Source organism: Polypterus senegalus, chromosome 18, assembly GCF_016835505.1.
Source record: "Polypterus senegalus isolate Bchr_013 chromosome 18, ASM1683550v1, whole genome shotgun sequence".
In the NCBI taxonomy this organism is placed as follows: domain Eukaryota; kingdom Metazoa; phylum Chordata; class Cladistia; order Polypteriformes; family Polypteridae; genus Polypterus; species Polypterus senegalus.
Genome location: NC_053171.1, coordinates 20,439,126 through 20,465,595, shown reverse-complemented (window position 1 = coordinate 20,465,595; position 26,470 = coordinate 20,439,126). Strand labels below are relative to the sequence as shown.

At 39.5% G+C, this 26,470-nt stretch overlaps 1 protein-coding gene across 1 annotated transcript; it reads right to left on the bottom strand.

The window, feature by feature from the left end:
• Positions 1-3,315: 3,315 nt before the first annotated feature.
• Positions 3,316-26,051, bottom strand: LOC120518630 (MAP3K12 binding inhibitory protein 1). Its single transcript, XM_039741510.1, has 9 exons — positions 25,889-26,051; positions 16,409-16,534; positions 13,152-13,364; positions 11,995-12,091; positions 11,389-11,454; positions 10,207-10,359; positions 8,634-8,731; positions 5,057-5,095; positions 3,316-4,974 (listed from the first exon to the last, which is right to left on the bottom strand). The coding sequence occupies exons 1-9, from the start codon at positions 26,000-26,002 to the stop codon at positions 4,870-4,872; spliced, it is 1,011 nt and encodes a 336-aa protein (XP_039597444.1). The 5' UTR covers positions 26,003-26,051; the 3' UTR covers positions 3,316-4,869.
• Positions 26,052-26,470: the final 419 nt, after the last annotated feature.

The window sequence follows — 26,470 nt, the reverse complement described above, 5'->3', positions numbered from 1 at the left end:
TCACCTCTGATGATCACGGGGTCCATGAGGGGCCTGGGACTCCTAAAATCACCAGCAAAACCAAGGAGCTGGTGGTGGTTCAGTTGTAAGTGATTTGAGTCGCACTATTTAACAAAGTCCTTGATTAGGTTCCTATACTCCTCCTCCTGCCCACAATAGCAGTGTCGATAGTAAGTACACATAAAACGACCAGTCAAATAATGGGTTACAGTACAGCAGGCATAATAGAGCAAACCTTGGCTGATATATTCATTACCTGATAGCCAGCTCCCCAAGACATGATAAAAGATAGCCGATATAAACTGACAAAAAAAAAAGTTTGTCAATGCAAATACACAGCATTGGCCCTCTAAAAAGAGAAACTGAAATACAGTCTAGAAATCATAATTAATACTGTTGAGGTGTAATACTTTGTCACATCAATGCACATGCTAACAATTGATAAGGGAAATTTCTGATTTTGATTTAATATAATTTATTAATCCTGAAAAGGGAAACAGTCTTTTCACACTACCTTTGGGGGTTAGAACACAGGATCAGCCATTGTACAGTGCCCCTGAAGCAATTTGCAGGTTTAAAGGTCTTACTCAAGGGCACAGCAGACCAGGATCCCTTCTGGCAGTAACATGATTTGAACCGGCAGCAATCCTGATACCAACATAGATCCTTAGCCTCAGAGCCAATTATTATTGTATTGAATCATTATGTTGTATGCACAAGTTGTCATTTAACTGGTTTGGCTGCATCTCCCTACATGATCAAGGGGGTCATCATTTCCCAGTTTCTCAGATGGGTCACAGTTGCCAGAAATATATGCATGTTCTCCTATTACATATTGTCTTTTATAAATCCCTACTTTGGCCTGGAATGCTGCATATGCACATTACGAGCCTCTTTTTGTGTGCACACAAATTTTATAAATCTGACTCCAGCTACTAGGACCAGTGTTATAAAACTGCAGGGTGCACTTTAATGGCCCTAATGTCACCAATGCTCGCCCCTTAGCCTGGGAAAGAGGGACAGATCACTTGGGTATCCCTCCAGGCCTGGATCTGGACATTAAATATCAAAAATCACCTGAAATGGTCTTCAGTAAAAAAAAGATTAAAAATTCCTATAAAGAATGCACAGATGTTTCAATGAAAATTGATAAAACCCAGTTTTCTCATTTCTTTATTAGCACCAGATCAAAGACACTGGGAAAGAGCAGCCTAATTTAAAGTACAGTGGTACCTTGATATATGTCCGCTTTGGAATAAGTCCAACTTGGTATACGTTCCGTTTGGACGCGAAAAATTTTGCTTGGTATACGACTCACATGCTAGAACGCCGTGCAGTACCCTTGTTTACCTCTCTCGAGACAAAGCCACGACTGCCCACGGGCGTCACTACGCCAATTGCTAGCATTCAGTGAACAACCCGCGCGCTACTCTTGTTTAGCTCTCTCGAGACAAACCCACGTCTGCCCACGAGTGTCCCTATGCGCTATAACTCTCTGAATTTTCCCGTGATTTTGTGTTTTTCGTGTAAATTTGAATTGATTGTTAAAAAGTATGAAGGTGGCATGCGTATCCGGGACTTGGCTGCTGCATACCGTTTGCCGAGAACGACGGTATCTACGATTGCAAAAAACAAAGACGTTATTAAAAAGTAAAGTGAGGTTACATTTTCATTTATTTCATCTAATTGCTTTTGTATTTATGTATTTTAGTATTAAGCAGTGTTTAAATTATTTTATACAACCCCTTCAATGTATAAAATGCCAATAACAATAGGATTTTTTTTCATGGGAACGGATTAATCATTTTCCCTTTATTTCTTATGGGAAAAATTTGTTTGGTATACGTCCTGTTTGGTATAGGTCAAAGGATCTGGAACAGATTAAGAAAGTATACCGAGGTACCACTGTATTTATAGAATTAAAATCATAATTAGCTGAAGACAAACCTCTATAGCCACAATAGGTCTCTGGGCCTAAGCTTAAAAATCACAGTATTACAGGGTGGTGGCTTTTCACTGTGTGTAAGAACACCAGGTACCAGCAGAAAGTCTCACACATACAAACATACAATTGCATATTGACATTTAAACACTACTATTAAGAACTGAATAATATAAATACTGCATTTTTCAAATGGTATTAAGCAAATGTTAGAGGATAACATGAGGGAGGAAAACATTTACAGAGATAAAATTTTGAAGTGATGAAGGGAAGGCAAGGTAATGTCCCTCGACTACAAAGTCCCTCCTGGGCATGATATAACGCAGCAGAGTGCAAATTTGTGCTCACAGTTTTGGTAAAAGATTATGCAGGTCTGATGCTATGTCCGTCAATGGCGAATGGTTGAAAGCAACAGCAATACAATACAATACAGTTTATTTTTGAATGGCCCAAAATCACACAGGAAGTGCCGCAATGGGCTTTAACAGGCCCTGCCTCTTGATAGCCCCCCAGCCTTGACTCTCTGAGAAGACAAAGAAAAACTCCCAAAAAAAACTTGTAGGGAAAAATGGAAGAAACCTTGGGAAACCCCACTGAAGGGTGTCAGGAAAAGAATTTAAATCCCCAAATCATCCAATTAATTTATTTTGTTAATAAACTAGATAGCTACACCCCCTGCTCGCTTCGCTTGCCAACCTCCGTGGGTGGGTGCTGGGCACCTGCTACAAAGGGCGTTGAGGCGCTCCTATGTTAGAGAAAGCGATTCTATTTAAAGAGATGGTATACTGAAGAGTATGCAGGGCACAGGAGGAAGACGGTTTGGTGCTTAGTAATTATAGATAGAAAACCAGTTGCTTGAGTATTTCACTATAACTGTTTATTTTAAATATCAATGAATAAGAAAACATAGTAAAAAGTAAAACTAGAAGAAAAAAAGTAAAGCGTAATAAAACAAATAAAAAATGACATCTTGTCAAAATTATTTTATGAATTACTTTATCCTCTAACTTACATTCCATAAACGTTACTTTTTTGCATTTCTGTTTGACTATTGTTTGGTATATTTTTCTCTTTTTCGTTTACTGGACGATTCCTTTTGTTCTTATTTTTTTCATTATATGCAGTTCTTTGTTTTCCTTCTTTGTTTCGATGTTCTGCTCTTTTTCTATCACAATCTAAAATTCAACGTCCTTGAATAAATAATTTGCTTTTCTGCATTTCCATTATAACCGACTGCGCTGAAGGGTGAGTTAGCAGCACTGAGAGAGCCACGGGATGGGACAGGGAGAGGACGTGCGCAGCAGGAGTAACGATTGGGCGAGCTGTGGGGAGGGGTGTGGTCAAGGCTGAATATTGCGGGCATGATAGAAAACTTTTTTTTTTTAACATAACAAAAACAATTGTTTAAAAAAAAAAAAACAGGAATATACTAAGGTTGTCACCCTGGGGCTACTCTTGGAAAAATACTTTTGGCATAAATGAAGTAAGAGAACCAGCATCATCATCACTAGAAGTGCTTCCATGAATTTAGTAAATCACTAAACTGACATTTCACCCTTAACTAGTTGAAATGGTAAAATATGATCCCTGTCTAATTTTGTGAATGCCTGGCTTTGCTTTTACTAGTACGTAAAAGGTTTGCAATGCTGTTCACTATGACATGATTAAAAACAAATTTCCAACTTTACAGGTTTGCCAAAGCCTCTTCTAAAACTGTGGGTTTCTGTAACAAACCAATTATGGATCGATTAATGTCTTACAATGAAAAATGTGCTTATAAATTTCTTCATTATTTTTTATCCATATTCAAAGGCACCAGCCAGTGCGTGGGCTGTTTTCTTGGAAACATTTGTTCAAAATTCATTTTGTTTAACAATTTAGATTACAAAAAGGTTATAATGTATTCAGTACCTTCATTCTGACACTGATTGACTTGCTGTAGGCAGAAATAAGTGGCAGGGCCACAGCTGAGAATGACAATTGTGTTTGGGTCTGCTCCGAAGAGCACATTGTCATTCCCACCTGTGCCATTTTAACCTTTCAAATGACTTTGACCAAAAAGGAGTAATCAGCCATAAAGGAAGGTGCCTGGAAATGTAGAAAACTAAACCGCTTCATCTGAATCTGGAACAGACAACAGACAAATCTGAGGTACAAATTAAAATTGCTATTTAAGAAACTGTCTGCATTGTAAAACTGTGCCAAACGTGTAGCCAAGGGTTGCCACAAATATTCAGGTTATTAAAATATGGACCTACCTATACCACTAAACATTAAAAGGTATCATTTGGTCCATATCTAGGGAATTCCTGCATCACATCCAGTTATTTCTTTGTAAATGGTTGGCTGATCTGCATTATCATGGATGCCCAGTTTCAGCCTTCCACTACCCTCGGAGTAAACCATTTCTTCCAGCTTTCCATCTTTAATACACTTCTCAGTTTCATTAACTTCCTTAAGGCATTTTTCAGCTAAAATAAATAAAGACATTCAAAGGATTCTCCGAGTGTTCCAACAGCACACATATAGTTTACACTTAGGACCATTTTACGATTCATCACACATTCAAGAGATGCATTACAATTTTATTACTATAATCATAATAACACAGTATAGAGGTTTTATTCATTAATTCAAGACTCAAACACACTCACTGTGTACAAAAACCAGAAGAAGTGGACTACAAAACCAGGGTAACCACAAGACAGACAAAAAAAAATTTCAAGACATGAAAAATCAAAATCCAAAAATTTATCACAAGGATCCCAAAAACAAAACCCTTCTGCTGTGGCTGTCAGTAGCAAAATGTCATGGCCAATTTTCTTACAACTCTGAAAAACATTTTCAGGGTTTTTGTCCGACATGAAGGAGTCACACACACAAAAAAAAACCAAACAGTGATATGGCCTTGTCTGGAAAGAGTTTCTTTAGGACACCATACCAGTCTCCATTGACAAAGACTCGCTCATCTTCTTCATCAGTGATGCTTTTAAAGCATTTATCTTTCCATCTAATTCCGTGAGGCTGTATGTCTGAAACAAAACGACGTTTTTAAATAAAGTTCAAAAAGCAAGATGAGGGTATCTTTAGAGAAGGAGAAATGTGTACACTTACCTGGGGAGGCGGTATTTTTTGTCTTTTAGGCAGCAGGCTCTAGAGATGGGAATGAAACAAGATGGAAAGCATTATTAAATGATTAAGTAAAAAGCAAAAGTTACAAGTAATATGACTAAGCTGCAGGGATTTTAAGAATCCTCACTAATAAAACGAACATTATTTTTATAACCAAAATGGATGAATCCAAAAAGCTATCCAATCCATCCATTACCTATAAATATCTGGGAGTGTAGCTGGATGACAAATTGGACTGGACTGCCAATACTGATGCTCTATGTAAGAAAGGTCAGAGCCGACTATACTTTATACGTTAGCGTCCTTCAACATCTGTAATAAGATGCTGCAGATCTTCTGCCAGACGGTTGTGGCGAGTGCCCTCTTCTACGCGGTGGTGTGCTGGGGAGGCAGCATAAAGATGAAAGACGCCTCACGCCTGGACATACTTGTTAAGAAGGCAGGCTCTATTGTAGGAGTAAAGTTGGACCGTTTAACATCTGTGGCAGAGCGACGGGCGCTGAGCAAACTCCTGTCAATCATGAAGAATCCACTGCATCCACTGAACAGTGTCATCTCCAGACAGAGGAGTAGCTTCAGTGACAGACTTTTGTCACCGTCCTGCTCTGCTGAAAGACTGAGAAGATCGTTCCTCCCCCACACTATGCGACTCTTCAATTCCACCCGGGGGAGTAAATGCTAACATTAATTTTATTTTTTTCATTTTTATTACTATTTAATTTAATATTGTTTCTTTGTATCAGTATACTGCTGCTGGATTATGTGAATTTCCCCTTGGGATTAATAAAGTATCTATCTATCTATCTATCATTATCCAACCCGCTATATCCTAACTGCAGGGTCACGGGGTGAGTTGTCATGTACTTTTAAACAAAATGCTAACAGTGTAACAGTTTCATATTAAATAACTATATGTGGGTTCATAAGGTCATTACTGTCCCAGTTATGGTGAAGATGTTACTTGCATGTCCCGATTAGCATGCAACACATCCCTATGGCACCATGATTATTGAGTACAGCTTCCTTAAGGCCACATCACATTATGAGACGTACCAGCGATTTTCAGGGGCAGACTTTCTTCACATCATGATATTTTTATATGTCTAATAGTGATCTTTTTAAGAGACTTTGGGGGTCATGGGGGTCTACTGGAGCTAATCCATCTTTCTTAATTCAATTCCATTTACTTATTCTAATCTTTCTTCAATTTTATAATATTACAGATTTTTTCCTCCCCGACAGAAAGCGAAAATCTAACACTCTGCAATAAACTCACAAACCCAGCTTTGAGCACTTCCATCACTAACTGTCCACCTTTGTCATCTCCCTTTTCTTGCAAATATGACGGGAGAGGAGATATTTGTGCATAGAAATCAGACTATTTATAAATCAATTCCCATCTCTCAGACAATTGTCAAAAAGTCTGCTATTGTAATGCGTTTTTAGGTACCATTATATACTCCAAAACAGTATTTATTTGACAAGAACCTACAAGGTGTTAAAGCGGAGTGAGGAACCCACACAATACAGATACCCATCTACTTCAATGTGTTTAGGTTTTGATGAAGAGTACAGTCAAACACTTCACCTAAGCTGAAAATAAGTGCACTCTAAATGTGACTATCGTTTATGGCAGTTAATGAGACAATTATGTTGGTAACTCGTCACAGTCTGCGTTACATTTATTACTACTAGCCCTTTACAATACTACACCAAATGGCAAGCAAAACATTACAGTCTTAATTTTTACATTTCTCATTGAAAAGAATGTCTTTTTAGAAAAATAAAATTTGTTCACAATCTGTATTTTTATTTGTAGTAATTAGCTTTGACCAATTGGTTTTTGGCTTTATATTGTGTTTAGTGTACAGGTGTGATAAGTATTTCCCTTGATGAGAAGCAGGAATAAATGTTAAAAACAAAAGTTTTGATGAATGTAAAATCATTGCAAAAGGCTTGAAATTATATATTAAACTGTAAAGAATATCCAGTTTTTAAAAATTCCAAGGGGGGGAAGATTGTGCAGGTGGGCTACTATTCACAGTAGTAATCTAAGCAGGAATAACCCATCTATGGCGTTTGCAGGCTCTCTCCACACTAGAAGGTGTCCAACGAGACAGTTATCTCCTCAGTCTGAATGCAAGCAATTAACTGTCTCTTCATCCATTACCTAGTTAGTGACGCTATGTTAACTAAGATGACATCACTGTCTGGTACGTGGTTGAGACTAATTCAATAATACCACAGACATGTACATTACAAATTCTAAAATGATCCCATTAAGGAATTAAATTTGGTTTGGCAACCCATGTCTGCGTGGGTTTCCTCCCACAGTCCAGGGACATGCAGGTTAGGTACATTGGCGATTCTAAATTGTCCCTAGTGTGTGTGTGCGCCCTGCGGTGGGTTGGTGCCCTACCCGGGGTTTATTCTTGCCTTGCGCCCTGTGTTGGCTGGGATTGGCTCCAGCAGACCCCCGTGACCCTGTATTTGGATATAGCAGGTTGGAGAATGACTGACTGACACCCTATACAGTCATATCAAATTAAAATTTCAAATATATTATCTATGTAGGTAAAAACCCTGCTTACAAACCGCTAATTAACTCAAAATCAAAGTATTAACATTCATAGGACAGAAGTATTCAAGATATTAAATGATACATTCCATCATGACATAGCATTGCTAGTTTACAGTTAGGACCATTTCACGATTTATCACACATTCAAGAGAAACATTACAATTTTTATTACTATAATCATAATACACGGTATAGAGTTTTTTTCATTAGTTCAAGACTCGAACACACGGACTGTGTACAAAAACCAGAAGAAGTGGACTACAAAACCTGAGTAACCCACAAGACAGACAAACAAATTTCTAGACATGAAAAATTAAAATCCAATAATTTATTACAAGGATCCCGAAAAACAAAACACCTTTGCTGTAGCTGTCAGTAGCAAAATGTCACGGTCAATTTTCTTAAAACTCTGAAAAACATTTTTAGGCTTTTTGCCCAAGATGAAAGAAGCGATACAGCCCTGTTTGGAAAGGATTTCTCTAATAATACCACAGACATGTACATTCCAAATTCTAAAATGACCCCATTAAGGAATTACATTAGGTTTGGCCACCCTCCATCCATCCATTTTCCAACTCGTTGAATCTGAACACAGGGTCACGGGGGTCTGCTGGAGCCAATCCCGGGCAGGGCGCCAACCCATCGCAGGACACACACACCCACACACCAAGCACACACTAGGGACAATTTAGAATCGCCAATCCACCGAACCTGCATGTCTTTGGACTGTGGGAGAAAACCCACGCAGACACGGGGAGGACCCAGGAAGCAAACCGGGTCTCCTAACTGCGAGGCAGCAGTGCTACCCACTGCGCCACCGTGCCGCCCCCACCCTATACAGTCATATCAAATTAAAATTTCAAATATCTTAGCTTTTCAGTTTTTACCTACACAGATAATTAACTAAAAATCTAAATATTAACATTCATAGGACAGAAGTATTCAAGATATTAAATGATACATTTTATCATGACGTACCGTTGCCAGGAAATACTCAGGAGAGAGACCTTCAAGCTCTAAAACTCTGTCTTCTAGTCTTTTCAGCCTCTGATATATGTCAAGAGGAACTGGTCCACCTAAGCAATAAATAATAATAATAATTTTTTATTTATTTGTCACATACATAGTTATACAGGACAACACACAGTGAAATTCATCTTTTCGCATACCCCTTGGGGTCAGAGCGCAGGGTCAGCCATTGTACAGCGCTCCTGGAGCAATTGAAGGTTAAGGGCCTTGCTCAAGGGCCCAGCAGAGTAGCACCTCTTTTGGCAGTGACAGGGATTCGAACCGGCAACCTTTGGGATGCCAGTGCAGATCCTTAGCCTCAGAGCCACCACTCCGCCCTTTTGACCAGCCCATTAGTAGAAAATCTAATCTCCGAATGCAAGTAAGGCAGATGTTTGATCTGAAATCAATGAAGTAAAAATCAGGATCGACCACAGTGCAAATAAATTTAACAAATACCATCATGGTAGAGATGTGTGGCTCCTGAAATTATGTATGTAATTTCTTATAATTTACAATCTTAATTATTCTGTTGATTTCACTGCTTATTTATTTTTTTTTTTTGTTATGTAAAACAATGTGAATAAGGTAATTTTTTTTTCTTTACATTGAGATGGGTAGGTTGAAAAAAAAAAATAAGGATCTGCTGAACTTCACACGGAGACTCGACAGCAGTTTACCACATTAAAGGCTTAAATCAATTTTCTTATTATAAACACTATTTTACAATAGCAGAATTCAAATTATAAAAAGGCAGCTTCATTTTGCAATTGAGTTTCAGGACATTACCAACCTGAAATGTAATCAATGACTGTCTTCATTGTAAATGCAAGGGGGTTATAAATCAGGCAGTACGAGGTTTTGCGTTGTAATACATTTGTTTCCTTTGCAAAAGTCTGCTGTTGATGCTGCTTATGAAAGTCTTAATACAACTAATTGTTTATAGCATCTCGATTATCAAAATAAAGATAAAACACAACAACCAGGACCAAATTATTAGTTTGTCATTCAAAGAATAGCAGTATACTATGCCAAATGTTTGCCAACTTACAGGGCATTATAGGCAAAGCAGTGCACTGGGGCCCCTAACTACACAAGCACTCAAAGGAATAAAAATGTAAATGGTCGATAAAATTAAACATATATTTACTGTATTGGTACTTCTTACAAAATCAAGTGTTTAAACATTAAAAAAACATGCTGTACAGTAAAAGATTAATCAACATACATAGATTAGCGTGTGGGCCCTGGGCAACTGCCCAGCGTGAAGACTGCCCTGCCGACTTATTCACAACCACTAACATGCCCTGTGATTCTTGAATGAGACCCCACCATACATTATCCATATAATTAGATGAATATTTGCTTAAGGTGCGGTTTAAGGCCATGACTGTTTAGAAAAAATACTACTGAAAAAACTTATGGAAACCATGGCGAGAGACATTTTAAGCAACGGGTAAACAGAAGTCAAATGATGAGCAAGCGTAGATGGAAACCACAGGTACATAAATCGTAAATTCTACATACAGGTCAACAAGGATACCTGAACGCAACTTTGAGTGGGTCTCCAGGTTCTGAAGTCGTTCCTCAACAGCAGGATTGCCACAGTCTGCCCCAACTAAACTTGACTTCTCGCCACGTTCTTCACTCCCGTTAGTTCTGGTCTGTGGACCGTAACTGTTAACCACTCTTGAAACTGAGGAAGAGGAGGAGAAAAGAAAAAAAAAAAAAAAAACTGTATTGTAACTTAATTATTTTTAAAAATTAAATATACGTCAAATTAAGGAGGCTCCTCTATAAATCTTTTAAGGTGAAGCCCTTTAATAGTTATTTCCTTTTTGACACTGTACCTTACCTTACTGTACCTATTTATCTGCATTTTTATCACTCTTTATTTTAATATATATTTTTTTTTTAATCAGTATGCTGCTGCTGGAGTATGTGAATTTCCCCTTGGGATTAATGAAGTATCTATCTATTGTCAGGGATGCCAGGGGCCATGACCCGGCCGGGACGCCATGAGGGACCGGATGTGGGTCTGCGCCCACCCTGGATCACGTGGGGGTCGCCTTCCTGGTTGCTTTGGGGGCCCGGGTACAGGGCATGGAAGCTCCATCCTGTAGGGGCCCGTGGTCACCGCCAGGAGGCGCCCCAATGCCTTGGGGACCTGGTGTGGCGGAAGTGCTGGGGGGAAGAATTAGGACGCGCCCGGAGAGCTGCCGGGAGGACAGCCGGCACTTCCGCCACGCTGGGGCGTGGCCAAGGGAGTAATGCCGGGAACACCTGGTGCTCATCTGGGAACCATATAAAAGGGGCCGTCTCCCTTCATTCGAGGCTAGAGTCAGGTGGAAGGAGGACAAGGCAGAAGAGAGTGGAGGCGGCCCAAAGAAAGGCATTTGTGGCCAGGACTGTGTGTTTTGGGGTTTGTGAACAACTGGGTCTTAGTGACAATTACTTGGGTCTGTGTGACCATTGAACTTATTGTAAATATTGTAAATAAACGTGTGGTGGTATTTTAACATGTCCGCCTGTCTGTGTCCGGGTCGGCTCCACACTATCTATCAAAATATTATGATAAAAGAGGAAAGTGTAAATTAGATTATGGTTTGAAGAAATTAGTCTCATAAAGACATACAATGGTAAACTTAAGCCAATGGAGAAAACAATCCAATCTCAACATAATACGAAAAGAAACAAAAACACAGTAATAACCAAACCCTCTTACCCTTTATGTGGCTTTTATATCCTGGATAAGGAGTGAATACAGCATCAGTCCTTGCACAGCTGTTTTCTGAAGAAGGAGGTACAAAATGACGTTCAAGTTAGTACAATATATAATTTTTTTTTTGTTCTGCGATTCCCATTTAATTCAGGTAGATAAAAACAAATCAAAATTGAAGAAAAAAAAAAAAATGCTAAAAATGTACCTCTGCAATTATAATATCTCTTTTGATGAAAGCTATTTCTGAATGAAGCTCAATTTAAAATTATAATCATGTTTTCATTAGTCCTAGAGGGGATAATGAGAAAATTATCACCTCATGGAAGTCTAGCATATAATGTAAAGCAGAAAACCCAGAGATACTTGAGGCAACTTTGCTTACAATGTATTTCAAGGAATTTATTATAAAAACTTGGTTACGAAAAAATAAAGCAAGTGCCACATGACAAGAGGTAGTTTCTTTTCTTTTTTTATAAATGTAAAATGTGGTACAAACTTCCCTTTGATCTTTCTACAATGATATATTTCTCATTCGTTTTTGTAAAGATTACAGTCGATTCATTTTACTGTGGAATCCCAAGGACCGCTCCTGCACACTGGCATCCTCACCTTGATTACAGTCAATAACATTGCAGAACTCCCGAATATTGTTTTCATTGATCTCAATCTGCTTTCTTTCAATGAAGGCGCGTATTCTTCTCTCAATCTCAAAAGAAAAACATAAGTAATCATTTAATGGTCCTTAATCAAAAAAAAAAAAAAAAAGGCGCTGTAAAACATTTAAATGCATAGATTTAAAATTTTTGAAAGGTACTTGCTAGCACTGAAATAGTTTAAAAAAAGCAGTTGTCACTGTAGTAAAATGACATTTAAAAAAAACAAAAATAAATCTTTAAATGTACATTAGATTCCACAAGACCCGTACGAGGGCTTCTACTATACCATAATTAATTACATCTTAGTTCCAAACTTCAGATTGCCATTTCAGAATTAGACATCAAAATTTGCTGTGCTACAATTCGGAGACAGAGTGAACCAACAAGTGTCTTGGCAGCTGCTCTTCGACCTTCCAGCTCACCTTTAATGGTTTATGTTCTTTGCATCACCCAAAATATTTGCCTCACTTTCAATTGCTGTTCGAACTGTGGCTTCAAACTTTAATCACTTCTGCTTCCTACTAACTCAGGATGGATCTGAAAAGGTCTGGTCTACTGAGCCTTGCCTACCAACTGATTCTCCTCTTTCCAAATAAGCTAAAAACAAAGTCTGCAAGCTCCTACTATCAGGCAGTGAAATAGGCCTACCCAGATTAGTTTAAAGAGGCACTGCTTCAGAAGTCATTTTGGAACCAATTAGGAATTCTTTCCCCTGCTCTACACCGAGATGTTAAAATGTTAACGGACACTCTACTTTATAAAGTTTGGTCTCCACTACGCATTTTTTTATTTTTACTTTTGTCCAAATTTCTAACATACTTCATGCATATATCCATTTTGTAGGTCACCAAAACTGAATCTGCTCAATAAAAACATTTAACCCCCATAAATAATTAACTTTGGCTGAAACATATTTAAAAACACAGAATACCCATCAACAACTAAAAACTTAAAACTCTTTGCAGATCATAAACTTGGCAAATCTTTAGGTACATATTAAAACTGTACTAATCAATAAAAAAAAAATCTCACATACTTTATAAAAGGAAGGCATTGAGAAGGGTTAATTTTTAAATACATTTCATAGACTGAGAACAGAATTAAAATTACTTCAGATTTTCCAGCCTTGATCTGAACTATGTTGCAATTCATTTGGACATTGGTGTCTGCTTGCTCAGTACTTGAAGTTTCCTGTGGCTTTGGAAGTTGTTGTTGGTCATTATCAGTGTTTAACTCTATTTTGGCATCACAAACAATGTCTGTTTTGGGTTTAATTTCTTGGGGAATCTCATCTTGTAGTTTTCTAAGCTTTTCTGTGAGATTCTAAAAGAAAAGAAAAAAAAAACTGAAAAAATAAGTGGGAGATGCACCTTGACCATTTCCTAGTTAAATCATTCTAAACAGATTTACACATACAGTTGTGCTTGAAAGTTTGTGAACCCTTTAGAATTTTCTATATTTCTGCATAAATATGACCTAAAACATCATCAGATTTTCACTCAAGTCCTAAAAGTAGATAAAGAGAAACCAGTTAATCAAATGAGACAAAAATATTATACTTGGTCATTCATTTATTGAGGAAAATGATCGAATATTACATATTTGTGAGTGGCAAAAGTATGTGAACCTCTAGGATTACCAGTTAGTTTGAAGGTGAAATTCGAGTCCGGTGTTTTCAATCAATGGGATGCCAATCTGGTGTGAGTGGGCACCCTGTGTTATTTAAAGAACAGGATCTATCAAAGTCTGCTCTTCACAACACATGTTTGTGGAAGTGTATCATGGCACGAACAAAGGAGATTTCTGAGGACCTCACAAAAAAATTTGTTGATGCTCATCAGGCTGGAAAAGGTTACAAAACCATCTCTAAAGAGTTTGGACTCCACCAATCTACAGTCAGACTGATTGTGTACAAATGGAAGAAATTCAAGACCATTGTTAATTTTCCCAGGAGTGGTCGACCAACAAAGATCACTCCAAGAACAAGGCGTGTAATGGTCGGCGAGGTCACAAAGGACTGCAGGGTAACTTCTAAACAACTGAAGGTCTCTCTCACATTGGCTAATGTTCATGTTCATGAGTCCACCATCAGGAGAACACTGAACAACAATGGTGTGCATGGCAGGGTTGCAAGGAGAAAGCCACTGCTCTCCAAAAAAAACATTGTTGCTCGTCTGCAGTTTGCTAAAGTTCACGTGGACAAACCAGAAAGCTATTGGAAGAATGTTTTGTGGATGGATGAGACCAAAATAGAACTTTTTGGTTTAAATAAAAAGCGTTATGTTTGCAGAAAGGAAAACACTGCATTCCAGCATAAGAACCTTATCCCATCTGTGAAACATGGTGGTGGTAGTATCACGGTTTGGGCCTGTTTTGCTGCATCTGGGCCAGGACGGCTTGCCTTCATTGATGGAACAATGAATTCTGAATTATATCAGAGAATTCTAAAGGAAAATGTCAGGACATCTGTCCATGAACTGAATCTCAAGAGAAGGTGGGTCATGCAGCAAGACAACGACCACCCTAAGCACACAAGTCGTTCTACCAAAGAATGGTTAAAGAAGAATAAAATTAATGTTTTGGAATGGCCAAGTCAAAGTCCTGACCTTAATCCAATCGAAATGTTGTGGAAGGACCTGAAGTGAGCAGTTCATGTGAGGAAACCCACCAACATCCCAAAGTTGAAGATGTTCTGTATGGAGGAATGGGCTAAAATTCCTCTAAACTGGTGTGCAGGAATGATCAGAAGTTACCAGAAACGTTTAGTTACAGTTATTGCTGCAGAGGGGGGTCACACCAGACACTGAAAGCAAAGGTTCACATACTTTTGCCACTCACAAATATGTAATATTCGATCATTTTCCTCAATAAATAAATGACCAAGTATAATATTTTTGTCTCATTTGTTTAACTTGTTTCTCTTTATCTACTTTTAGGACTTGAGTGAAAATCTGATGATGTTTCAGGTCATATTTATGCAGAAATATAGAAAATTCTAAAGGGTTCACAAACTTTCAAGCACAACTGTACTATCAACTTCAAAACTAATAGATCATTAACAAGCAAAGTAGAGGAAGTTTAAGAGATCTACACAGCATAAAAGAGTGAAAAATAGCTGGCTCTTACATTGCAACTGTGTGTTTATTTAGTCAGAACACTGCGGTAATGACAACTTTTAAAATCTTTAAACATGCAAAAATAACTTTAAATCAAAGTTGTAGTTGGTTAAGATAGCAGAGGGGTTAACAAATCCTTAATCTTACTATTGTCAAGTGTATAGAGTACAGTGAAATTATTGTTTGCAAGTCGTACCATGTCATTACAAGCTTAAAAAAAAAACAAACAAAACACACACACACACACATCAAGTTATTGATTTTTTTTTTACAAGATGTGCCATCAACTTTAAAACTTTTGCTATGTCTCCAATGGCTGATTGCCAAATATTAGTATCAATTCATTCCTAGTAAACAAAAAGAACTTCTTCTTTCGGCTGCTCCTGTTAGGGGTTGCCACAGTGGACCATCTTTTTCCATATCTTCCTGTCCTCGTCATCTTGCTCTGTCACAACCTCCACCTGCATGTCCTCTCTCACCACATCCATAAACCTTCTCTTAGGCCTTCCTATTGCCTGGCAGGTCTATTTTAAAATCCTTCTCCCAATATACCCAGCATCTCTCCTCTGCACGTCCAAACCAATGCAATCTCACCTCTCTGACTTTATCTCCAAACCATTCAACCTGCGCCAATGCTCTAATGTCCTCATTTCAAATCCTGTCTATTCTTGTCCAGCTCTGTCTCCTGTTTTCTGGTCAGTGTCACCATCTCCAACCCATATAACATAGCTGGTCTCTCACTACCATCCTGTAGCACTTCCCTTTCACTGTTGCTGATACCCGCCTGTCACAAATCACTCCTGACACTCCTCTCCACCCATTCCACCCTGCCTGCACTCTCTTCTTCACCTCTCTTCCACACTCATTACTCTGTACTGTTGATCCCAAGTATTTAAACTCATCCACCTTCACCAACTCTACTCCCTCCATCCTCACCACTGACTTCCCTCTCATTCACACACATGTATTCGGTCTTGGTGGTCCTACTGACCTTCATTCCACTCCTTTCCTCTCTAGAGCATATCTCCACCTCTCCAGGGTCTCCTCAACCTGCTCCCTACTCTCTCTACAGATCACAATGTCATCAGCAAACATCATAGTCCAAGGGGACTGTCTAATCTCGTCTGTCAGCCTGTCCATCACCATTGTAAATAAGAACAAAAAGAACTATTGCATGAAATTCAATCCACATTTTAACACTTTTTTTTTTTTAAATTGACTCCATTTCAATCACTCCCTCACTTACATTACCTGTAAACTGAGGATGTGCTCCTCAACTGCTCCAAGAACATCTGATGGCACGGGCTGGGATGCTAGCTGAGTGGGAAGTTGGCTTGGATCGGCCTCAACTTTCAATGCCTCTTTTGGCAAATTAAGCTTTTAAAAAAATAAAAAAAAAAAAAGGGAAGGAGGGAGGAAAAAAAAAAAGAAAGATGAGGACCACTACATACAGGGTGGTCCAGATCTAATTATGCAGATCCAGATCGTCTGGATGACTTAGATTTATGCGGGGACGATTCCAGTTCGGCGCGAAGATGATTCTTTATGTCGTCAGTGCGCACACTTCTCGATGGATTTCTCGGGTGATTTTCTGTGTAATAAACTTAATAAGTCATAGCGTAATCAAAATTGCATAATTAGATCTGGACCACCCTATACATTTTGCGACTCAGGTCATATTAACCTCCTTAGCGTTGCATTTTATTCTCAAAAAAAAAAAAAATATAAAGAAATAAAAAAAAAAAACTTAAAAAGTGTTGCAATTTTTAATGCCATGAAAAATTACATTTTTATTAAATCTCAAAAGTATAATAATGATACAAATACTAATAGTAATGGTGAATAAAAGCAACATGAAATGAACAATAATAAAAATAATAACAACAGTAATAATACTACTACTAATGATGCCAGAATATAATCTTAAAATGAGTCATTTGTGTGGTAAATCTTAAAGCACGGTGAAAGACACAATCCAACATCACAGTCTGGACAATAATAGCGTGTTCATTTTCGGATTTTCTTTCCAGATTTATCAGCTTCTGAACAGCACACTGCACAGGAACGAATTACATTCTGTTTTGTTTCTGTCAGAGGTATATAATCAATAAACTGTTGACCAATAAGACACTCTGAATTGATCCACGATGTGCTGGGTCAACCAGGTCTCTTTAGCGGTAGTGCGGACAGTGGATGTGCGGCAATGATTTGTTCTACAAGCTGGCATGTAACCTTTGCATGAGAGACAGTTTGGCCAGCTTTTTGTTTGCTTAACACGAATGCATTCCAAAAGTACTGCTTCCCCCAGATGACGAAATATCTTTTTATAGTATTTCTTTTGTCACCTCCGCATAACGGGGTAGAAAGTCAGTTCTTGAGCCGCATTATTTACTGTACGCTGCCTATCGTGCAATTGTAGTCGCCCACAGCACAAGACTTTGGAACTTGCTTGTAGCTTTTTGCCTGTACAGAGACTATAGCTGCATTATGTACAGTGCTAAGACAAACATCTTTCTTGTCCTTCCATTTCAGTGCACGCACTTCACCCTTTTGCCAAGCTACTAGCACACCTTGCTGTAATTTAGCTCTGCCAAAGTCTTCAGGCATGCCACGATGGTTAGGACGTACGGTTCAATATGCACCACTCTTTGTTTGCAGCATGATGTCAAATAGCTCTGGCAAAGTATAAAAATTGTGCATGGCTACACAGTAATCTTGATCTAACACTGCAACTATCAAAGTCAGCACTAGCACCGATCATGTAGCAACGCCATAATTCAGATCAAACATTATCCCTTTCCCTGTGTACAGAACCAAACTCCAAATGTATCCTGTTTTAGATTCACACAGCTCATAAAGCTTTATGCCAAATCTTGCTCTTTTTGACTCGATGTACTGTATCCATGACAGTCTGCCCTTATAAGCCATGAGACTTTCATCGATACGGACATCATGGTCCGGAATATAAACGCTCTGAAATTTTACTACAATCGCCAGGTATATCTCCCAAATTTTCTTCACTTTGGGTGCTGGATGGGTATTCTCATCAAAGCCTTCACTGTTGGTAAAGTGCAAATATTTTATGATTAATGAAAACCTACACTCAGACGTACCGTATATACTCACATTTAAGTTCTCCCGCGGATAAGCTGGGACTCGATTTTAGCATACAATTTCTGGTATTTTGTAAAGTCGGTTGTATAAATTGAATGTGGAAAACCCAATCTATTGGTCCAAGAGATTACGATATGCCAACGCATACCTAAGAGAGTAACCACAGAGCACACGGCCTTTATTTTCTATGTGGGTGAAGCAATCGCATCGAGAGGAGTCAGATGAGGTGGCTCGGGCATCTGATCAGGATGCCTCCCTGGTGAGGTGTTCCGGGCATGTCCAACCGGGAGGAGGCCCCGGGGAAGACCCAGGACACGCTGGAGGGACTATGTCTTCCGGCTGGCCTGGGAACGCCTTGGGATTCTCCCGGAAGAGCTGGAAGAAGTGGCCAGGGAGAGGAAGTAAGCTGCTACCCCCGCGACCCGACCTCGGATAAGCGGAAGAGGATGGATGGATGGATGGATGGTGAAGCAATGTGCTGTATCAGCGTGTGCTCCTAACCTCTCTCTCTCTCTATTGTGTCTACATGGCCACACGAAAATACCCAAACTGTTCCGAAGCAACGTTTGCACTGTTTTGTGTATCTCACACCCTCAAGCAACTTTATTGTAAGAACATCCTTATCCACGATGGAGCGTTCAATCAGAAGAAAATATGAAGCAGGTTTGAAATTAAACGTTGTTGAAGTAGCGACAGAAACGGCTAACTACACTACTGCAATAAAATTCGATGCGTCTTAGAAACTGATGTGAGATTGGAGGAGGGCGGCAAAAAAATGTAAAAAAAATTAAATAAATATGTAAGTGTCGTATTTCTGAAAGCGCTAGAAGTCAGGATCTGATTTTATGATTGACTTTTACGGAAATTTCTCCAAAGAGTGACAGCACTTTTAAAGCACAAATGTTTTTCAGTACTAACTCTTAAGCAAGACACATCTGTGCAGTTGCTGGAGTGATACTCGGAACTAACGCTTTCAGAAAGGTTTTCGCAGGCCGAGTAATACTGAGCTCTAACGCATGGATATGGATTTTTACACGCAAAGATTCATCTATTCAAGTAGTCAACCTCAAGCGCTGAGAACAAATGCCCGTGTCGGTGTGGTTCCCTATTTACCTGATGAGGTAAGAAGGCGGTATCGTGGCAGCAGAGCCAGAGCTAAGTTAAAAGCAAAGCAGCTTGCGAGAAAGTGGCATTATAAGCCTTCGGTGCCTTCTGTGATCCTGGGAAATGTGAACTCACTATCAAATAAGATCGACGAACTGGCCGCGCTGGTGAAAAATGTCAGGACCTACAGACAATGCAGTTTGTTGTGTTTTTGTGAAACGTGGCTAACTACTACCATCCCAGATGCTAACGTGGAGCTACCCGGGTTTAGCACAGTTAGAGCGGACAGAGACGCAAATACCTGTGGGAAGCGGAAAGGAGGAGGACTTGCTCTCTGTGAATACAAGGTGGTGCAACTTTGGACATGTAAATGTTAGAATCTCCACTTGATGCAGGGACATCGAACTGTTGGCTGTTAAGTCTGCGTCCCTATTACTTGCCCAGAGAGTTTGGACATGTCATTGTTGTTACTGTTTACATTCCTCCTCAGGTGGACATGGATATGGCGGGTGACATCATCCATTCCGATGTTGCTAATTTACAAACGCAGCACCCCGAGGCGCTTGTGCTAATTGCTGGAGACTTTAACCATGTGATGCTGGACAAAACATTACCTGCCTTCTCCCAGTATGTGGATTGTAACACCCGGGGAAATAGGACTATTGACCTACTGTATGCAAACGTTAAAGACGCATACAGCGCCACCCCGCTGCCCGCGCTTGGGAAAGCAGATCATAACCTGGTTCTGCTTCAGCCTCACTACAAAATTAACCAAGAGTGAGGGAGTTACCTACAACCACATGCTCATTAAGGAAGTGGTCCCCTGAGGCAGAGCAGGCTCCAAGAGACTGTTTTGGAACTACAGACTGGGATATCCTGCAGGAGTCACATAATGAGAACATTGAGGAGGTTGTTGACTGCACTACTGACTATATCAACATGGACATTGTAGTTCCAGTAGGAACAGTAAGCTGCTATGCTAACAAGCAGCCATGGATTACAAATGACATCAATAACCTTTTGAACCTGAAGAAAGGGGCCTTTAAAGGCGATGATCAGCATGAGCTCAAAAGCGTGCAGAAGAAACTCCGAGTCCAGCTCAGGGCGGTGAAGGCGCAGTACAGGAGAAAGCTGGAGCAGAAGTTGCAGAATAACAGCATGAAGGAAGTGTGGGATGGGATGAAGATCATCACTGGCTGCAGCGTGAAGCCGGGTGCCATCATCGAGAGAGATGTGGAGAGAGCAAACCAAATGAACAACTTCTTTAACAGGTTTGACCACCCTAACCCACTCTCACCTCAGAGTACTGCACCCTCCACCCATCCTTCCGCTGATATCAGCATAGGAGAGACATCCCCACCTGAGGCCACAGGTCCGCCACGCCCTCGACCCTCTGCAGGTTGCATACCAGGAGAAGGTGGAAGCGGAGGATGCCATCATCTATATGCTACACCGATCTCTCTCCCACCTGGACAGAGGCAGTGGTGCGGTAAGAATTATGTTTCTGGACTTCTCTAGCGCCTTCAACACCATCCAACCTCTGCTCCTTTGGGACAAGCGGACAGAGATGGAAGTAAATTCGTACCTGGTGGCATGGATCTTGGACTATTTTACAGACAGACCTCAGTATGTGCGTCTTGGAACTGCAGGTCTGACATTGTGGTCAGCAACACAGGAGAGCCGCAGGGGACTGTACTTTCTCCAGTTCTGTTCAGCCATATATACATCAGACTTCTAATACAACTCGGAGTCCTGCCACATGCAAAAGTTCGCTGACAACACTGCTATCATGGGCTGCATCAGGAGTGGGCAGGAGGAGGAGTATAGGAACCTAATCAAGGACTTTGTTAAATGGTGCAACCCAAACCACCTACACCTGAACACCAGCAAAACCAAGGAGCTGGTGGTGGATTTTAGGAGGCCCAGGCCCCTTATGGACCCCGTGATCATCAAAGGTGACTGTGCAGAGGGTACAGACCTATAAAAAGCTGGGAGTGCAGCTGGGTGATAAATTAGACTGGACTGCCAATACTGATGCTCTGTGTAAGAAAGGTCAGAGCAGACTATACTTTCTGAGAAGGCTGGCATCCTTCAACATCTGCAATAAGATGCTGCAGATGTTCTACCAGACAGTTGTGGCGAGTGCCCTCTTCTATGCGGTGGTGTGTTGGGGAGCCAGCCTAAAGAAGAAGGACGCTTCATGCCAGGACAAACTGGTGAGGAAGGCAGGCTCTATTAGGGCTGTTCGATATAACGATATATATCGGATGACAATATGAAAACGTCTATCGCTGCACATTACGCTATCGTTTGTTTCGTGGTGTCGCAAAATAAACTGTTTACGGCAATATTTTTTTCATTGTTTTGATGGCCACCACGTGGATGCAGACACACTAGCATGGCTGATGAAGACGAGGCAACACCAGGTAGCTCCACACAGAAGGACCTTGTTCCTAAACGAGGGGCTACCTCTGTAGTATGGAGATGGTTTGGATTTGAAGAGTCTGACACGGACCAGAAAACGGTACTGTGCAAATTATGCTGCAAACCGATCGCTACCACAGACACCAACACGACAAACCTCTTCTACCACCTCCGCAAAAAGCACGTGAGCGAGCATGCAGAGAGTTTACAACTGAGAGGCAGGCCACGTAGGATATTACAGTTGTAAAGGTACTATTTAAGCGAGCATGTTAAAAGCTTGGAAGATTAATTGCTACCAAAACAATTTGCTTAAGGCATAATTTTCCTGCAGCGTTTGCTGTCAGCGTTAATCTTGTTAAAATTACGTTTACGCCACAACTGCATTAACACGGCAAATCTCCGTTAATGAGTTACCGCGGATCGCCCCGTGCTTGGGGCTGGACGGCATCAACACGTTAGCACCGTCCAGTCCCACGCACGGGCGATCAGCTGTAACTCATTAACGGAGATTTGCCACACTACGATGTGCAAATTAACATTTTACTAGAATGTAGCCTAAAAAATATTATATTTAATATTATATATTTAATATATTTTTGTCGTAAGCCTTATTGCTGCTACAGTTTGAAGTACAATGTTTACATTTGGTTTTGACAGTTAATGTTAGACTTGTATTTATTTTGTTTAAAGGGTTTATTGGCCTTATATAGTTTAGTTGTTAGTGCTTTGATCCTTTTATATTTAATATATGTTGTGAGAGTTATTGCTGCTACAGTTCACATTTTGTTTATGTCAGGCATTTTATATAGCAGTATTTTATATTGGGCCTTTAGTAATTTGTTTTTGAAAAGTGTTTCATATTTGATACATTAACATTTTATGTTTACATTCTAAGTCAAACATTTGCTCAAATGTTCTAAATAAAAGAACAGAAATAATTACAAGTTCAGTACTTCTCATTTTTGATTTTTTTAATTTAAATGAAAAAAAAAAGGAGTTGTGATTATATAAACTATTCACTGAATACAAAGAAAATGTACTATATCGTGATATCGGGATATGAAATGAAATATCGGGATATAAGATTTTGGTCATATCGCACAGCCCTACTTGTTAAGAAGGCAGGCTCTATTGTAGTTGTAAAGTTGGACCGTTTAACATCTGTGGCAGAGCGACGGGCGCTGAGCAAACTCCTGTCAATCATGAAGAATCCACTGCATCCACTGAACAGGATCATCTCCAGACAGAGGAGCAGCTTCAGAGACAGACTGCTGTCACCGTCCTGCTCCACTGACAGACTGAGGAGATCCTTCCTCCTACACACTATAAAACTCTTCAATTCCACCCTTTCCTTTGGGGCGTTAATATTATACAAAGTTATTGTCTGTTATACATGCTCTTTAATGTTTTTTATCAGTATGCTGCTGCTGGAGTATGGGAATTTCCCCTTGGGATTAATAAAGTATCTATCTATATAAGGAGGTTAAGATAATAAACATTTTAAAACTTGTGTAAAAGATTAACCACTAGCGAATGCAAAACCTTAATAGTACACCGATCACCTAAGTTTGGTGGTAGATTGGCTAAGTGTTTTTTAATGCATAAATTCTATTTCTTTATACACAACAAACATGACAAAAGAATCTGCAACAATTGATGTACCAAGATACTGAAGACAATACTGCAAATTCTGATTGGAAGTGAAAAATTTAAAATAGTAAATTTTATAATAAAAAAAAAATGTACCAAATACACACACATACACAAAAAAAAACTAAAATTTTACTAATCATTAGCTGCTACTTCTGGCTGTCCTGAAATCTAGGCAGGAAAAGCAATGGAACCTTATAATCTATGTTAAGAGGTTTTAGGGCCCAATTACAACCATTCCATGAATATTATGCCAGTGTTTATCTTTTCTTAAGTTCCTCTGAAAATGTACAGTTTGTGTGGACTTCATTTGATTAGAATTTGTTATTTGAATGGATGGTACATGTTACACTTGGGTTTTCTTTAATTACAATTGCTGTTATGTTATTTATTATTACAACATTCACTGTTTTAGTTCAGGGTTTACCATCTTATATATAAATGTCTACATGCGTGCGTCTGCCCGTCCCGGAAGTGAGCGGTGGAGTCAGGGTAAGGGCTCCACCTCCGAGGAAACAGAAACTCGCTCAGTTTTCCCACAAGTGAGGTGAGCACGTCAGTAAAACGAAACCTACAAAGAAATAAAGCCGCTTAGCCTCTAACATCAGCAAAACGGTATCCCTTTTACTTTTCCTCCCGGAGCTAATGCACAAGTAAGGCGAGCACATCGGCAAAACGAAACCTCAGTGGAAAGGCAAAGTCGCTACTGCACAAACTATGCAAGCACATCAGCAAAACGATTCCTCCTAGGAGAGAGATGCACAGAGTAGTTCCTTTCAATTACCGGACATCTCTACATCTCAGTTTATTTTCTGATGATTTTAATAGTTTCTAGGACCCCGGGCTTTTTACAGCATGGGCTTACACAGCTAGTATCATAGAATCACTTGGAGGCATAGCGGCTGAGTGGCTGTACGTGACACTGTATGTTGTTAACACTCTTATTCCATTACAAGAGTTTTATCTCACAAGTCACTTTTCTAATTCCTGTAGAACCACAGTGGCGGCAGGATACCGTCCCATAAAAAAATTATTTTGCCACAGAGATCTTTTATTTAATTAGATGTCCACAATCTCATAAAATTACTAATATTTTTAGTTTTAATTCTTGAAATTCTGTGAGGTGCTACCTGCCATCATACACCTAAGCACACAGTCTTCATACTTTTTTGTTTCATTCTAGCTTATTTATTTATTCCTTAAACAGCTGCTAATTAACAGATATGGTGAAAAGGCATGACTGGCAACCCTTCTGAAAATTAATTACATTCTTCAAAATGTCTATGTTATGAAAAAAACGAAACATTTACATACAAATGAAGAAAAAAAAAAAAGCTGGGGACTAATCACTACTAATCCATTCCAGGTTCCTCAACAATCAGTTTAGCACTGAGGAGAGCCAGTGCTTAGGCCACTTTGGGCACAAGGCAGGCACCGGTCCATCACATGGTGCACACACACGGCCAGTTTAGTGTTGACAGTTAACCCAGGGAGGACTTGGGAGTAAACCTGGGGTACACAGAGGAAACCCCACGAATACACAGCATACCCACTTTCTAGAGCAGTGAGGCGGCAGAAGCACTAACTGCTGAATCACTTTTCAATTAAGTTTAGAAAATAGCAAAAATCCATCTACCATTTCGAGAAAGTAAAAATATACACATACATTTGGGAAAAAAAAGCTTGAGTGGTAAAACATTAAAAGCCAATTGACGAATAAATTAAAAGTAATTTGGCAGCTTTTAAAAATTCATTCATTTTTATGTATCAAAAGTTCCTTTTAAAATCACTCACTAATACCCAACCCTTTTTTTTTAACACACATCGCGATTCTCATCATGTTTGATGGCTTGTTTCGATAAAATGCGAAGACAGCCTGATGAATTACAATCAAATCCGATTACGATTTCAGAAATTGCAATAAAATATATTTTGTATGGAACGTATTTGATAAAGATCACAGCAAACTAATAAGGATACAAACATAAAGGGATTGTTTGCGATGTCTCAAGTAATCAGCGTAAAGTCAGAAAATGCGCAAGAACAATTTTCGAAAAAAAGGGGCGCCCTAGAATGCTTTTTTTTTTTTGTTCGGACTGTTAACACACCACTTTGCCTTATTTGATCGACCATTTCAAGACTTAAAGGATCAAGATGCACTTTCCCAACAAAGTCTATATTGATTTAAAAAGAAAACATATGCCCATTAACAAGTTATAAATAAACCACTGTACATTTGTAAACTAAAAATAATCCATCCATCCATTATAATAATAATAAAATATAAATGTTAGGTACAGAAGTCCACAACAGTTTTACATTACTATAACAAATGCCGAGAGACGATATTGATACACCACTCTAAGCAAATCTCACTCAGGACTAAAAGTAACTCGCTTACGCAGCGGAGTTTGAGGGACTACGGGTATATCCACCAACCTTCGACTGAAAATTTGTGAGAGATGTAAGGATTGCACACAGGGAGTCCCTGAACACAACGCCACTGTCATTCTCGCAATTCACAACCACCTCTTCGGTCTCTTGCACCTCCATTTCATACTATAAGGGATGCCCATTTGCGGGATCACCGCGACGCATCTAAAACGCGTCCCGTTTTCTCATTGGCCATCTGCACATAAGGCGGGCGAAACCAATGGAGTTGTGTGATGATTGGATACATACCGGAAGCTGTCGTGACGTAGGTAAACAACAGCGTGAAGTTTCTTGCTGTCCAGCGTAATCTTAATTTAATAAAACAAGTTGAATATTCTCGCGAATGCGCTTCATTAACTATCTTTGTGTCTTTGCCGAGTGAGTCCGTTTCAACATTACCCTAACTGCATTGTCAGTAATGTATATGTCGTCCCAACATTTGAAACCAAATAAGAGACCGATTGGCCAGCTGATTACAGTTGAACTTTTGTGCAGATTTTTCACATGTCCTGAAACATTAAAAGTAATAAAAGTTTTTTTCTCAGTGAGGCCCACCACATGTCTTCCCAGTGATAATTAGCTTCTTTG